The following is a 13,487-nucleotide window of genomic DNA, read 5'->3' as shown; positions in this document are numbered from 1 at the left end:
CATTCGTAATGGTCTATGTTGGAAATTTGAGGTTATTTGTAAAGGTGTACAATTCTAGTGGAGTTCGTTTTACTACGTTGTGGCATTTTAACATCTTGTTATTTAAGTGTTTTATGATTAAATTATTCTAAAGAAAATTCTGGAGAATTGTTGTATAGGTGAGTTGCATGCAGGAATACGTTATGACGAATAAAATGACCTGGAGGGAGGTGAAAATTGTATTATTCCTTTTGACTTAGTGACAAAGCCTCTGAGAGAGAGAGAGAGAGAGACAGAGAGAGATAGGTAATGAAATTTTTTATAAAACATACGAACACTATTGTCGAGTAACTGTGCCTATATTTTTAAGCCTATTTTTCAAATTATTGTAAAATGAAAGGAAATGGAGATCCCTACGTGGCAAGCTCTTCGCGCCACAACCCCATTGGTTTTATGGTTTGTGTGGTTGACATTTCTGCTTGTACCGCTGACTTGCCCTCTCTCTCCAACTCACAAAACGCCAACCATATCCGTCCTAATCTTCTTATCCAATTTCGCTATTTTTTAATAAATAATTAAATAAATAATAATATCTGAGCCACATGCAATTTCAAAACCACATATCACAAAAATGATGGACTTCAAAAAAAAAGCCCACAAAACCATCAACTTAACTAACAACAACAACTACAACAATGTCCACTGCAACTGCTACTGTTGGAGGATTCATACATACCAATAACAATAATCGGAAATGGAGGAAACCAAATCCCTTCCCAATTATTTGTCCTCCAAGCCCAACTTCCACCACTGGTAGTAGTAGTCGTTCTTCAATGATGATTGTTGCTTCTTCTTCTGCTCCTGAAACCAGCAAATTCAACAAGAATCAGAACAAGAACGATGACGACGGCGACGATGATGATGGGAATGAAGACAATGGTGGAAATGTGAGACAACAAGAAGAACGAGGAGAAGAGTCGATGATTAAGAGGCTGGAAGAGGTGAACCCGGTGGGGCTGGGTCGGCGTTCCCGGCAAATATTTGACCAGGTGTGGCGGAAGTTCTCGGGATTGGGTCAGATCTCGAGGACCACCCGAACGGATGACGACGAGACTAGACTTCTCATCAGTGAGGGTGGTCCCATGTGCGAATTCACCATCCCAGGCGCTCAGAACACTACTGTCCTCGTCGTCGGCGCCACCAGCCGTGTCGGCCGCATCGTAGTCCGCAAGCTCATGCTCAGAGGTTACACTGTCAAGGTACCCGATTAGGTTTCTCAATTTCTAATAATTTACTACATAATAATGCTATTTCACTTATTGGATTGAATTGAAATATATCAATGTTATGTTAGGAGTATGCAATTGGTGTTTTAGAATTGAAATAAACTAATTTTTCTCTGATTCCAATTTTAAGGATATTACATAGCATGAGGAACGAACTTGGAATGAATGTGTGTCAATTTATAGAAGATAAGATAACATGCATGAGTAAATAAATGTTTTTTTTTTTTTCCTAATTAGGCTCTAGTTAGGAAGGCAGATGAGGAGGTGGTGGAGATGCTTCCGACGTCTGTGGAGATAGTAATTGGGGATGTTGGTGAACCCTCCACCCTCAAGGCTGCTGTGGAAGGTTGCAACAAGATTATATATTGTGCAACAGCACGGTCCTCGGTCACTGGGGATCTCAACAGAGTTGATTATCAGGGGGTTTGCAATCTCACCAAAGCATTTCAGGTTTTTTTTTCGTTGTATCCAGTCAGTCTCTATAAGCCCTAATTACACATGCTTTTTGGTTCGACTACCTTTAGAAAAATATGGATTTTATTTGTGGGTTGATACAAACAAAGCTGCATTACAACTGAATTTGCCAGTCATCATATATACATGGGATGAGGGAGGAGTTTTTTGTGTGCCGCTGTTGATAAAAATTATTTTACTTATACTGTGTCTAAAGAATAGGGCATTATTAGATGAACTCATTTCTTTGTTATTTTTGGTGATTATGGTGCTGTCATTCTATTAATCTACCAGTATATATGGTCAAGAGCTACGTTACAATAACATATTTCCATGAGGCATTGTAATGCCCGCCCCCATAGGAAAATTCTTTAGCAAATATTATAAGTTCTGGCACAAATTGCAGGACTACAACAATAAATTAGCACAACTACGAGCAGGAAAAAGCAGCAAAAGCAAGCTTCTAATTTCAAAGTTCAAGTCTAGGGATTCATTGAATGGATGGGATGTCAGTCAAGGAACTTATTTTCAAGATGTGGTTGCTGCAAAATATGATGGAGGAATGGATGCGAGTTTTCAGTTCACTGAAAATGGAGATGCACTTTTCTCAGGTAAAACTGGTGACCTCAGGTGGACTAAAATACATGCCCAGATAGCACATTAGATTTGAAATAGTCATGTTGCCACTACAACACTTCAAGACCACTAAAACATGTTTGAATAAGCCTAATGAATTCTACCAAACATAGAACCATGGAGGATTAGCAATATTTAAATTTGACTCTCTTTCTCATTTTTGACAATAGGGTATGTTTTCACTAGAGGAGGGTATGTAGAACTGTCGAAAAAGCTCTCTCTTCCTCTGGGTTCCACTCTTGACAGGTAGGTAATACTTCCATAATCCATGGGTCCTTGTTTTATGAGTAGGTACTTGAAGATTTACTTTTTCACTTGTAGTTTTTGTCTCAACTGCAATGACTTATCGGCCACACCTTTATCAAAATTGCATGTTTAGGTATGAAGGTCTAATACTATCTGTTGGTGGGAATGGAAGATCTTACGTTTTGATACTCGGGGCTGGTCCTTCAGCCGATAGAACTCAAAGCAAAATGTATTTTGCACGAATTAGCACGAAAGTAGGATTTTGCAGGGTGAGCAGTCTCTTTTCTCATACCTTTCGTCTGCATTTGACAAGGTGGAAAGCTTACTTATCCCTTTCTTATTTTGTTTTGACAGGTAAGAGTACCATTTTCGTCGTTTCGGCCAGTGAAACCAGATGATCCACCATTAGATCCATTCCTTGTACACAGCTTGACAATACGTTTTGAACCAAGAAGACAGGTATATATCGTTGTAAACTATTTCAATTTCCTCTTTCTATTAGAGTTTTTTCTTTGTTTATATTACCAAGCTCCCTCTCGTCTTCTACTCAGTGTCAACTTCGTCTTAGGAAATGTTAAGAGGACATAATGCTTAAGTTACACCATCTCTAACAACTTAAAACTTGAAGAGAAATTGGTGGTTAACACTTGCTTCTAGGCCTACAAAAAGTGGGCCTAGGTCATTAATTTGGTTTATGAATTCACTTTCTGCCTGTCCGCTATGCAGTGTATATTCTTTTTCTGGGATAAGTGTGCCTGCAACACAATATTCTATACGGAACATTGATGATCACTTGCATTACCAAATAAGTGATAATAGAGACATTCATAAAAAAGGAAATTAACAAAGACATGAAAAATAGTCTTTAAAATTGAATAAGAAAAAAAAAAAATCATCTAAAACTATTTGTAAGAGGCTCTATGATGAATGCCTTCTAATTGATATGGATTATGGTGTATCCAACACACCCTGCATAGGTGCATACAATTTAGTGTTTACATAGTCCACTGCCCCTTCATTGTCACATTTATTCTTAGGCAATTATAAACATGTGTGGAGTTTATCTTACTGTAGAGTTTAAACTGATCTGATCTCTTACATGATTAGGATCATTTTTAGGATTTCAAAAAAAAGTTTCAGTGTCATGTTGGTTTTTACTTCTGTTTCTTTTGTTAACAAATTTATGTACTTGTAATATAGTTTGTTAAGCATAAAAGACACATTTGTTTTTTATTGCGAAAAAAAAAAAAGGTTGATCTCTTACGTTTTGTATTTCTCTCTCTCTCCGGTGTTTAAATGACTCAATCTTTTAGATTTGTGATGTCCAACAGCCCGTCAATGAACTGATCATATAGGCTCTGGCCTCCAGATTCATCCAACCAAAAATAACTGAACCTGCAATTTGAGTCATTAAACTAAGGCTGATAGCTTTTTATAATATAAAAACGTTTGATGCCCCTTAAACTCTTCTGATTCTATGCATCATACTTCTTGCTGCAGAAACCTAATGAAGGACCTGCTGGGATGCAGCAAGATTTGAGAAGCTTTAACCTTATATTGGAATATATAAAAGCATTTCCTGTAAGTTCTAATGTGTTTCCTTTGCAGCTTGTTGCATGTGCAACCATAGTTTGCTTTCTACTTTGATATCATGCATCATACTTCATTTCAATACTCTATCAAATTGAACTCATTAAAACTTTAAACTTAAGCTGGAATATATAAAAGCATTTCTTTCAATTTCTTTGATGTGTTTCCGTTTTAATTTGTTGCATATGTTGTTATTCTATACTTACATATCATGCTTGTTATATACTATATCATTAACTTTGTCACATTGAACTTATTATTGTTTTCAACACAATAAAGCCTACCACCCCGAAGCATGCGGTAGAGTAGATTTTTTTTTTTTTTTGGTTTATCTTTCTTTGTCCCCCTTTTCTTTGACGCGGATGGGATTCTAAAATAGCTTGGTTAGTTAAAATTCAGTTTGCATCCTTGCTCTGGGCGTTTCTCCTGAGAGTCGTAATAGATAAGTAAGAGCCATGTATGAGTTATATAATTTTAATTATTTTTTAATGGATTTTTTATTATAAAATTTTGTTTTTTTTCTTTATTTGTTTATTATTTTATTCCCTCAATATTCATAAGGTGCGTTGTTCTTTATATTTTTTGTTTGTTTGATTTGGAAAACTCAAGGTTCCAGCTCCGATTAGTTTGAATATTTGGCATCCATGACCTACAGATACAAAATCCATAATTGAATATCATCAATATCCAACTCCAATTTAGGTCAAATAAACAGGTTGGCTGTTTTGTTAAGTAAATCTGGGTTTCCATACCAACACTCATCTGAGTCTGATGTGTCATGAGCCATGACAGTAAAAAGTTCCCTATGCTTTTCAGTTCTTTTTATAATCTTTTTTCCTTTTTAATTCCCACGGTCTTGCCGTCTCTTATTCGCAAAACAAAGACCATTCAGGCTAACGTATTACGCTCATAGAGAACTTTCATATGCTGAATCTACTTGAGGACAATCATCTATTTCAAAATTCACTTCGATTTTCTGAAAACACTGTTTATCGACAATTTCATGCATTGTGACTTCCACCTTGTTCTTCTTTTTAGTCTTCCTTTTCTGTTTTCAATTTTCTTTCTTTGAACTGAATATTTGAAATGTGCTTTTAGCAAAACTATGAATACAAGTGAGGATATAAGAGATGATGTAGCTTGTGGAATTAAAACATAATTCGAGGTGTTCCAGAATATAGTGTGGTTGATGTATATCAAAAGTTAAAGTAAATTTTTTAAACAACTATTAGACCATCTTTGCAAAATATTGGGTGGTTAAGAAATTACTGTTCACAAAATGAGTATGGTCAAAATGCAAATGCTGAGGTAATTGTGTTAAGACGGGGATAACTGGAGATCACATAGAAGAAAATCAACTAAGACTGGTCATGCGCCAGCAAGGAAAAGAGACAGTATTGCCTGGTGAAGAGGAATGTGAAGAAATGATAGTGAGCAGCTTCATTGAAATTTGGCTTACGCTTGAGTAAGATAGCGAAACAAAATTATGTTGCCAACCTCAAATAGTTAGAACAAAATTATTGAATTGAGTAGGAAATTCAATGATGCCTAGGATCTATTTCACCTAAGTAAAAAAATCTGGTATATGAAGTTTTTTTTTTCAATAAAGATGAAAGAAGAAAGAAAAAGAATAAGAGAGAGAGAGAGAGAGAGAGAGAGAGAGTGTTAGAATTGAGAGCTGTAGTTTCTCTCATTCTCATGATATTTATGCTTCAAGGGATAAACCTACTGAGACTACAAAGAATTTTTTTTTACTAATAAAATATTAACATTTACCATACAATAACAAGAGTCTCAAAAGAGAAATTAGTGAGACAAAAGCAACTGTCTTTTCACGTCTTATGTTCGTTACTGCTTATTTGGTTAACTACAATGCGGAAAATTCCTGTGCCGGCTATAGAAATTACAAGTTGCTAAATTTTCTTTCTCACCCTAAAAAAGGAATCTGATAATCATTTGTTTGCAGACTGGGCAAGAAACAGACTTCATCTTAGTTTCGTGTACAGGATTAGGAATAGAACCTACCAGAAGGGAGCAGGTCCTGAGAGCCAAGAAGGTTGGCCATTTCTCCAGCTTTCTTCCCTTTGCTACACGTTTAAGTTGTTTTCATTTAAAGTGACTGTGTTTTCGGCGTTCCTTTTAGGCTGGGGAAGAATCCTTGAGAAGATCAGGCCTTGGGTACACAATCATTCGCCCTGGTCCCCTAAAGGTAAATTTATTACACAAACATGATTGGTTTGTGATCTATATTCAGGAGCAACTTGATTGAATTATTACTTTTTTGGGGGGACGGAAATTTTGGTCGGTTTATTATTACAGTGCTGGTCTTTTGCCAGGTCATAATCAATTGGATTCTTGGGCACTGTACTGATATCTATGTCAAAATGGCAGGTTTTGACTTGGTAGACCAAGTCATGACTTGAATATTCGAGTACTAATAACCAACTCATTATCCTAGTTATAAATATATTTCTTTAATCACAGAATTAATTTCTGTAACAGCACAAATGGGGAAGGCCTCTCCTTCCCTGCCATCTCCCCTTCAACCCACTCCCATCCCCCAAATAAGGAAAAAGTTCAAATAATGCCGATAATGGGTCTTTTTCTGGATATTATCCTTTATGCCACATGAGTGTATTTCTGGCAGTAATGGTTGACAATAATCTACAAGTATGGGGGTTATAATTGTTAATTAGAGCCTGTAAAAGTAAAACCCGTCTTCCGCTCAAACCCGTGTTCTGCTAAGAGCCCTACGGGCAGAAAGATTACATCCCTTGCATTCAACTTGAATACTTGATACCTAGTGCTACCCTTTTTCTCTGTGAATACTATATAGTGAGAATCCGTTAACCAAATGTTTAATCTCGATAATTTCAGGAAGAACCTGGTGGGCAACATGCTCTCATATTTGATCAAGGAAACAGAATCTCTCAGGTGAGAGTAAAAAAAAACTCTTTGCAAGTCACTTTTGGACATAAACATGGGCTCACACCATCCATTATAATTGTAGGGCATCAGCTGTGCCGATGTGGCTGATATCTGTGTGAAGGCATTGCATGATTCAACTGCAAGGAACAAAAGCTTTGATGTGGGTAACATTATATGTTCTTTTGTTGTCAATGTTAGTTTGATGGAGCTGAGGCATTTATGCTTGCTTATGACTAGGTATGTTACGAGTATGTGGCTGAGCGAGGACAGGAGCTCTATGAGCTGGTAATGGACGTAAACATATATATATATATATATATATATATATTGAAACTCAGAATTTTGATTCAGAATATTTTTCTTATTGTTGCAATGACTTAGATATAAACTGCACATTGATTTATCTCCTCTGAGCAGGTTGCACATTTACCAGACAAAGCAAATAACTATTTGACACCAGCACTCTTGGTTCTAGAGAAGAACACTTGATCATCTTTCTCAGATTATTGACCCCGTTATTTGGTATTTATTCTTCAAAGAGAGGTATATCTTGTAAAGTATATCAGACAATTTATTTTTATATTTTTTATTATTTTATTATTATTTTTTATTTTATACTCCCTATATTTCTTCATCTTTTCCATTCTCTATTAAGCCATGTGCATTTTCTCAGCATATTAATGTACAGCTTGATACTGGTTATTTATGGTATTCGACTGGGTAATGTGTGTGTGTGTTGTTGGCTGATCTTTTGTAGTGGACCTAAGAATATAATTATGTAGTAGTAGTGGTAGTGTGTGAAAAGATATATACCCAGTGTAGCACGGATACGGATATGGGATACGAATATAATACGACATGGATACGTCGACACGTCAAATTTTTAAAAAGTAGGACACGGGTACGGCATGGACACAACTACATAACAATATAAATTTTTATTAGTATACATCTATTCAGTAATAGTATTATAAAACTTTAATTCATTTATAATTTCTATAGTAGGAGTTGCTACAAAATAAATTAGAAAATAAAATTATGTCGTTATTGTAATAATTTTTATATCGTATATGCCATTAATTCACTACTTTGTCATGATAGTATTCATATTATCTTCAACATTATTGGGTAGACTTGCATTAAAAATGTTCGAGAAGTGTCGACAAAGTGTTCGAAAAGTGTCAATGAAGTGTCGGCGAAGTGTCCGAAATAATAAAATTAATTTTTATTTATGGACATGTATATGAAGTGTCGGACAAGTATTCGATGAGTGTCTGAGGAGTGTCAATATCCACACAAGTATGATTCATTTGTAAAAGTGTCCGTACCTTCTAAGTATATACCAACATGTTTTTCCTCCTCTTTATTTTTTATGCCAACATGTTTTTCCTTTTCTTTTCCTTTTTCAAAATAGCTTCTTCCTATAAGATACTATTATATTATAAGTTGTCAGTTTACAATCTAATCCTTCCACGTGACTAATGTATCCTTGAGGATATTTTATTTTAATCTCCTCAACAGTGTAGTAAACTATTAAAATATTATGCTGAAAAAATAATAGAATTGTTAAATTATATGAACAAATATCAAAACTCATGGATAAAGCAAATTTCCAAAAAGGCCTAAGGTATTTTAATTCTCGTTCCCTTTCAATGTCCGTTTGTTAAGTCACCTCTTTAAATAATTGAGGGGAGTTCTTTTTACCATATATATATATATATATATATATATATATATAAAAGTCTAGTACAAAATGTTAATAAAAATTGAAAGTTTAATGCACTTCACCTGAATAAGGATCGTGTAATTGATGGTGACATGTTGAATATCATATGTAACCCTCACCGACAAGTGTCTTATTTGACTATTCCTCTTAACATCTTATTTGATTTCCAATGCGGTTAGCATGCAGTTTAATACGTGTATATATTTTGGAAAGGTCAAACAATTATATGTATAGTCTTTGTAACCGTGTTTTTATGCCTGCTTTCAGAATGGACTCATCTAATTAGATAGCCAATTTCTAGACGTACGCTTTATTTATTTTTTATAGTACTCTTTTCTTAAGGAATAAAATTAAGGACAACTATATACTCCAACACATTATTAATTAGTGCATAAAGAGTGTAGACCAATGTACGTAGGAAAGAACATTAATCAATTGGCTGCCATTTGCTTTTGCTTGGAAAATATATTTAAAAATGGGCTGCCATGCATTGGTTCCAAGTCCTAAGATGATGAAAAAAATCTTAATTAATTTATGGAAAAAGCCCTAATTAATTTATGGTTGGGAACTAGAAAGACAAATATTTTTATTAATTTATTTACTTGTGATCTTGTCATTGATCCCACCAGTTAGAGTCTCATGTAAAGATTAAAAAAATACAAATTTAGTAATTTTTTTCGTAATACATTTTATAATTTGAATTCTAATTTTTTTCCTAAAGATTAAAACATTTTTGAAACATAAAACTGAGACAATTGTAAATGTATTATTTAAAAAAAAATATTATCAAATTTTTTATTTTTTATTTTACTTCTTTTACTGTTCAAAATTGCTCCAACCTAAAAAATTTCTAAATACACTGGGTACACCGGACAGGTAGGTAATCGTTTTATGTACGCGGTAGATTCTTTAGATAAAGTGACGCATGTATAAAACGTTCAAAAATGTAAAATTGCACGTGATCTATATATAAATATATATATTTAATTTTTTTTTTTCACACGTGATATATATAAAATTATCACACTGTAGGAAAAAAAAATAAAAAATTCATTGCAACTTCTTGCACACCCACTAAACATCAAACTGTAGAGAACCAACGAAGAAAAGGGCATCATTCAATAATTTCAATTTAAAAGGGACACATGTCATTCTGTGTGGTGAGAGGGGACTATAAATAATGGAACTATCACACCATCTTGCACACATCATTGCCTGTATATATATTCATATATATATATATATATACCGCTACGATCCACACACACTATCCCTCACAACACATATATACAGTACTAAAGAAGAACTTAAGCAAAATATGGATATTGCAGCGAAAGGAGGTCTGTTCTCCGTGAAGCTAGGGAGGAAGGAAGTAGTGGCAGCGGTGGTGCCAATGCAAGAGCATTGGCTGCCACACTCCAATCTAGACTTGCTCTTGCCTCCAGTCGATGTCTGTGTGTTCTTCTGTTACAAAAAAACAGCTGCTGACAACTTTACGCACATGGTCAATGTCCTTAAGAAGGCCTTGGCTCAAGCTTTGGTGTCCTACTATGCGTTTGCCGGGGAGCTTGTGCAGAACACCTCCGGCGAGCCTGAACTCCTCTGCAACAATCGTGGGGTGGATTTCTTTGAAGCTTACGCCGACGTAGAGCTCCAACAACTCAACTTGTACAATCCTGACCAGAGTGTGGAAGGCAAGTTGGTCCCTAAGAAGAAGCAAGGGGTGCTCTCTGTCCAGGTCAGTGAGATCTATCTATCATGGCATACACACATTTTCATATTACTCTCTCTGTATATATCCATCTATCTCTATTTATATACGATTTATATGCATACAATTATTCTGTAAATATATATTATAATGTACAATGTGACTCCTGAAAAGCATATACAATTATTCTGTAAATATATATTATAATGTACAATGTGACTCCTGAGAAAAATTTCGGGCTCCGTCCCTGCCTATATATGGACCCCATAAAGTAATGAAAAGGGAATTTCAGCATATACATGTTGGCTGAATTACATTTATACTAACATGGAATATATATTATGTTGACAGGCCACAGAGCTCAAATGTGGAGGACTGGTGGTAGGGTGCACGTTTGATCATAGAGTGGCCGATGCCTTCTCGACCAACATGTTTCTTGTATCATGGGTGGAGATGGCTCAGTCCAAATCGGTACTCTCTCTCCTCCCATCATTCAGACGGTCTTTACTCAACCCTCGACATCCAGGTCACTATGATCCCTCTCTGGACAACATGTACGTGCCCATCTCGGCCCTACCACCACCCCAACAAAAAAAATCCGGTACACCAGATGATGATCACCTGATAAGCCGAATCTATTACATCGAGGACAATCAGCTCAGCCACCTTCAGTCACTGGCCAGTGCTGGAGGAGACAGAAGGTCTAAGCTCGAGGCTTTCAGTGCGTTTGTGTGGAAAGTGGTAGCAGCCAGTACTGAACATGGTAACGACAAGAAGTGCAGGATGGGCATTGTGGTGGACGGGAGGACTCGGCTGAGCGAAAGAGACAGTGGCGAAAAGGCGGAGATGATGTCTGCTTACTTCGGGAACGTGTTGTCCATCCCCTATGGGGAAAAGAGGATCGCTGAGCTGGAGGAGAGGCCGCTGAGCTGGGTGGCAAATGCAGTTCATGAGTGCTTGGAGGTTGCTAAGACCAAACAACACTTTTTGGAACTGATAGACTGGGTGGAGGCTCACCGTCCAGAACCAGCTCTGGCGAAGATATATGCTAGCAGCGAGGATGAGGGGCCGGGGGTGGTGGTTTCGTCCGGGCAGAGGTTCCCAGTGTCTCAGATGGATTTCGGATGGGGGAAGCCTGTATTCGGTTCATACCATTTCCCGTGGGGAGGGGAGGCCGGGTACGTGATGCCCATGCCAAGTCCAGTTGGGAATGGAGACTGGGTTGTGTACATGCACATGTTGAGAGTTCAGTTGGAGCTGATTGAGACGCAGGGGGCTCATTTGTTCAAGCCCTTGACTAGTGGTTATCTTAATATATAACCAAAGTAGTTTTCATTTTGGTCTTTGACCAAGCTAGCATAATAATACTACTGCATGTATATGTACTATGTTTTTTATCGTCAATGTTTATTTAATGGTATTGTTAATTGTGGAGATACACACACACACACACACACACACACACACACACACGGAGTGGGAAGGGATCTATGGTTGCTGTCACATGGGTCAAAATCACCACCAATTTTTTGGCCCTGTGATGACCCTTGGTCACGTACACCAAGTCTTAGTCTGTTAATGACACACAAAGGTTAAAATGTAATAGGCACAAGGGACGACACAAGTTTACATTGGCTTTTGGCCTCCAAGCTCACAAAATAGTACAAGAAACCCTATGGTGTCTGCACAAGCTCGCAAAGTCTGTCTCATGCTTGTTGCAGACCACCCAATGGCTATACATAAGCACTCACAAAAATGCTTACAATTGCCCACAATGTTGGTGCATGGATGATGCCCCCATCCACCTAGGGTTGCGAGCACAAGCTAGATCTCGCCATGTTGCCCTGGAGGTTGCCCAACACTTCTGCCCATTCATCATGTCAGAAATGGAAAGTATTAATTGCTTGCCCAATGCTCTTAGACCAAGTTTTGTCATGCCTTGGTAATGTTCGGGTATGCTAAGCGCCATGCCCACACCGTGAGTCCATTTGTGCCACCAAGTCGCGATATGCGGAGTTCTTGAAGTTGAAGAGGTGTTTTGTCGAACTTCTTCTCCTTTTCATCGGGAATGTGTGGTAGACTAATATCGTGCTTATCATTTGAATTGTGGAGTTCGCTCCATTTTTGGTCTTTGTATCATGGGCCGTTGAATGTTGTGTTTCTGAGCCTCCATGGTTCATTGATTAGCTATGGTTAGTCTTGTACTATTTGGTTTCTTATTAATTGAATTTATCTTTTAAAAAAATAAATAAGAAAAAGTCGGCGATATGCTGCTTGTCAAGCCACAATGCTTTTATTTGAGCCATCGCCTTGCCCAAGGACAAGTTAGCACACCCATGAGCCACACGTGCTTGGTGTGTTGGGGCGCATAAGCATGCAGTTACAATTTTTATTTGGGGCGCATAAGCATCCAGGAAGCTCATCATGACAACATTGCCATAGAAATCAATTAATCTTTCTAGAAACATTTACCATTCATATTACTTTTCACAATTTTTTATTTTTAATTTGCAATGGTTAGAGAGTTATGAGTGAGTGGTGATTCAAAGGATGGAGATTTAAATCTAAAAATATAGGGTAAGAATATTTAAGATCTGATTTTTTACTACTCACATAATACAATAGCACCGTCACATTTTATTACTTTTTGCAATTTACTCTCTCTTATGACATCACTATTAAAGTACTAATCGAACCAAGTGAATCTTGAGACTTAATTCAGTGAATTTGGTGAGAATAGGCTTTTTCGACCATTACCAAGTAGATTCTGATCAAATATCTTAATTTCTAATAAATAATAATTGTGGAATCAATTGTCACATGCTCTATATCATAATAACCTAACCTAATTGTATGTTTATGTTATTTGACCATTCCTCTTAGCATCCTAGCTATTTTATTTCCAACGTGCTTTAGCAGTTTAATATTCTTC

General features: G+C 36.6%; 2 protein-coding genes across 5 annotated transcripts; both read left to right on the top strand.

Moving 5' to 3' along the window:
* Window positions 1-603: 603 nt before the first annotated feature.
* Window positions 604-10,310, top strand: LOC132286300 (protein HIGH CHLOROPHYLL FLUORESCENCE PHENOTYPE 173, chloroplastic). 4 transcript variants are annotated; one of them, XR_009472747.1, is made up of 14 exons: window positions 605-1,238; window positions 1,503-1,715; window positions 2,125-2,329; window positions 2,525-2,600; window positions 2,734-2,869; window positions 2,955-3,059; window positions 4,101-4,181; window positions 6,157-6,246; window positions 6,334-6,399; window positions 7,068-7,124; window positions 7,201-7,278; window positions 7,356-7,403; window positions 7,536-7,661; window positions 10,176-10,310. XR_009472747.1 is itself a non-coding variant. In XM_059788614.1 (13 exons), exons 1-13 carry the CDS (start codon window positions 675-677, stop codon window positions 7,605-7,607), a joined length of 1,791 nt encoding a protein of 596 aa, XP_059644597.1. In that variant the 5' UTR covers window positions 605-674; the 3' UTR covers window positions 7,608-7,842. The 4 variants fall into 4 exon arrangements, 3 of the variants coding, with proteins under 3 accessions (XP_059644598.1, XP_059644597.1, XP_059644599.1); XM_059788614.1 differs by lacking the exon at window positions 10,176-10,310 and having other exon boundaries at window positions 7,536-7,842; XM_059788616.1 differs by lacking the exons at window positions 1,503-1,715; window positions 10,176-10,310 and having other exon boundaries at window positions 7,536-7,842.
* LOC132281727 (coniferyl alcohol acyltransferase-like) lies at window positions 10,163-11,982 on the top strand. Its single transcript, XM_059783402.1, has 2 exons — window positions 10,163-10,582; window positions 10,907-11,982. Exons 1-2 carry the CDS (start codon window positions 10,163-10,165, stop codon window positions 11,873-11,875), a joined length of 1,389 nt encoding a protein of 462 aa, XP_059639385.1. The 3' UTR covers window positions 11,876-11,982.
* The last annotated feature ends 1,505 nt before the right edge of the window (window positions 11,983-13,487 follow it).

Source organism: Cornus florida, unplaced genomic scaffold (assembly GCF_030987335.1).
Source record: "Cornus florida cultivar Cherokee Brave unplaced genomic scaffold, ASM3098733v1 CherokeeBrave_3.0.0_Hap2_Chr11, whole genome shotgun sequence".
Classification (NCBI taxonomy): domain Eukaryota; kingdom Viridiplantae; phylum Streptophyta; class Magnoliopsida; order Cornales; family Cornaceae; genus Cornus; species Cornus florida.
The sequence above is the reverse complement of the archived record's forward strand: the minus strand, read 5'-3'. Positions and strand labels throughout refer to the sequence as shown.

Excerpts from the sequence above, each read along its gene's own strand:
- LOC132286300 (XM_059788614.1), top strand. The coding sequence starts at position 675 with ATGTCCACTGCAACTGCTACTGTTGGAGGATTCATACATACCAATAAC. Across the intron at positions 1,239-1,502 it reads TCAGAGGTTACACTGTCAAG|GCTCTAGTTAGGAAGGCAGA; the intron begins GTACCCGATTAG and ends TTTCCTAATTAG. Across the intron at positions 6,400-7,067 it reads TTCGCCCTGGTCCCCTAAAG|GAAGAACCTGGTGGGCAACA; the intron begins GTAAATTTATTA and ends CGATAATTTCAG.
- LOC132281727 (XM_059783402.1), top strand. The coding sequence starts at position 10,163 with ATGGATATTGCAGCGAAAGGAGGTCTGTTCTCCGTGAAGCTAGGGAGG. Across the intron at positions 10,583-10,906 it reads AAGGGGTGCTCTCTGTCCAG|GCCACAGAGCTCAAATGTGG; the intron begins GTCAGTGAGATC and ends TTATGTTGACAG.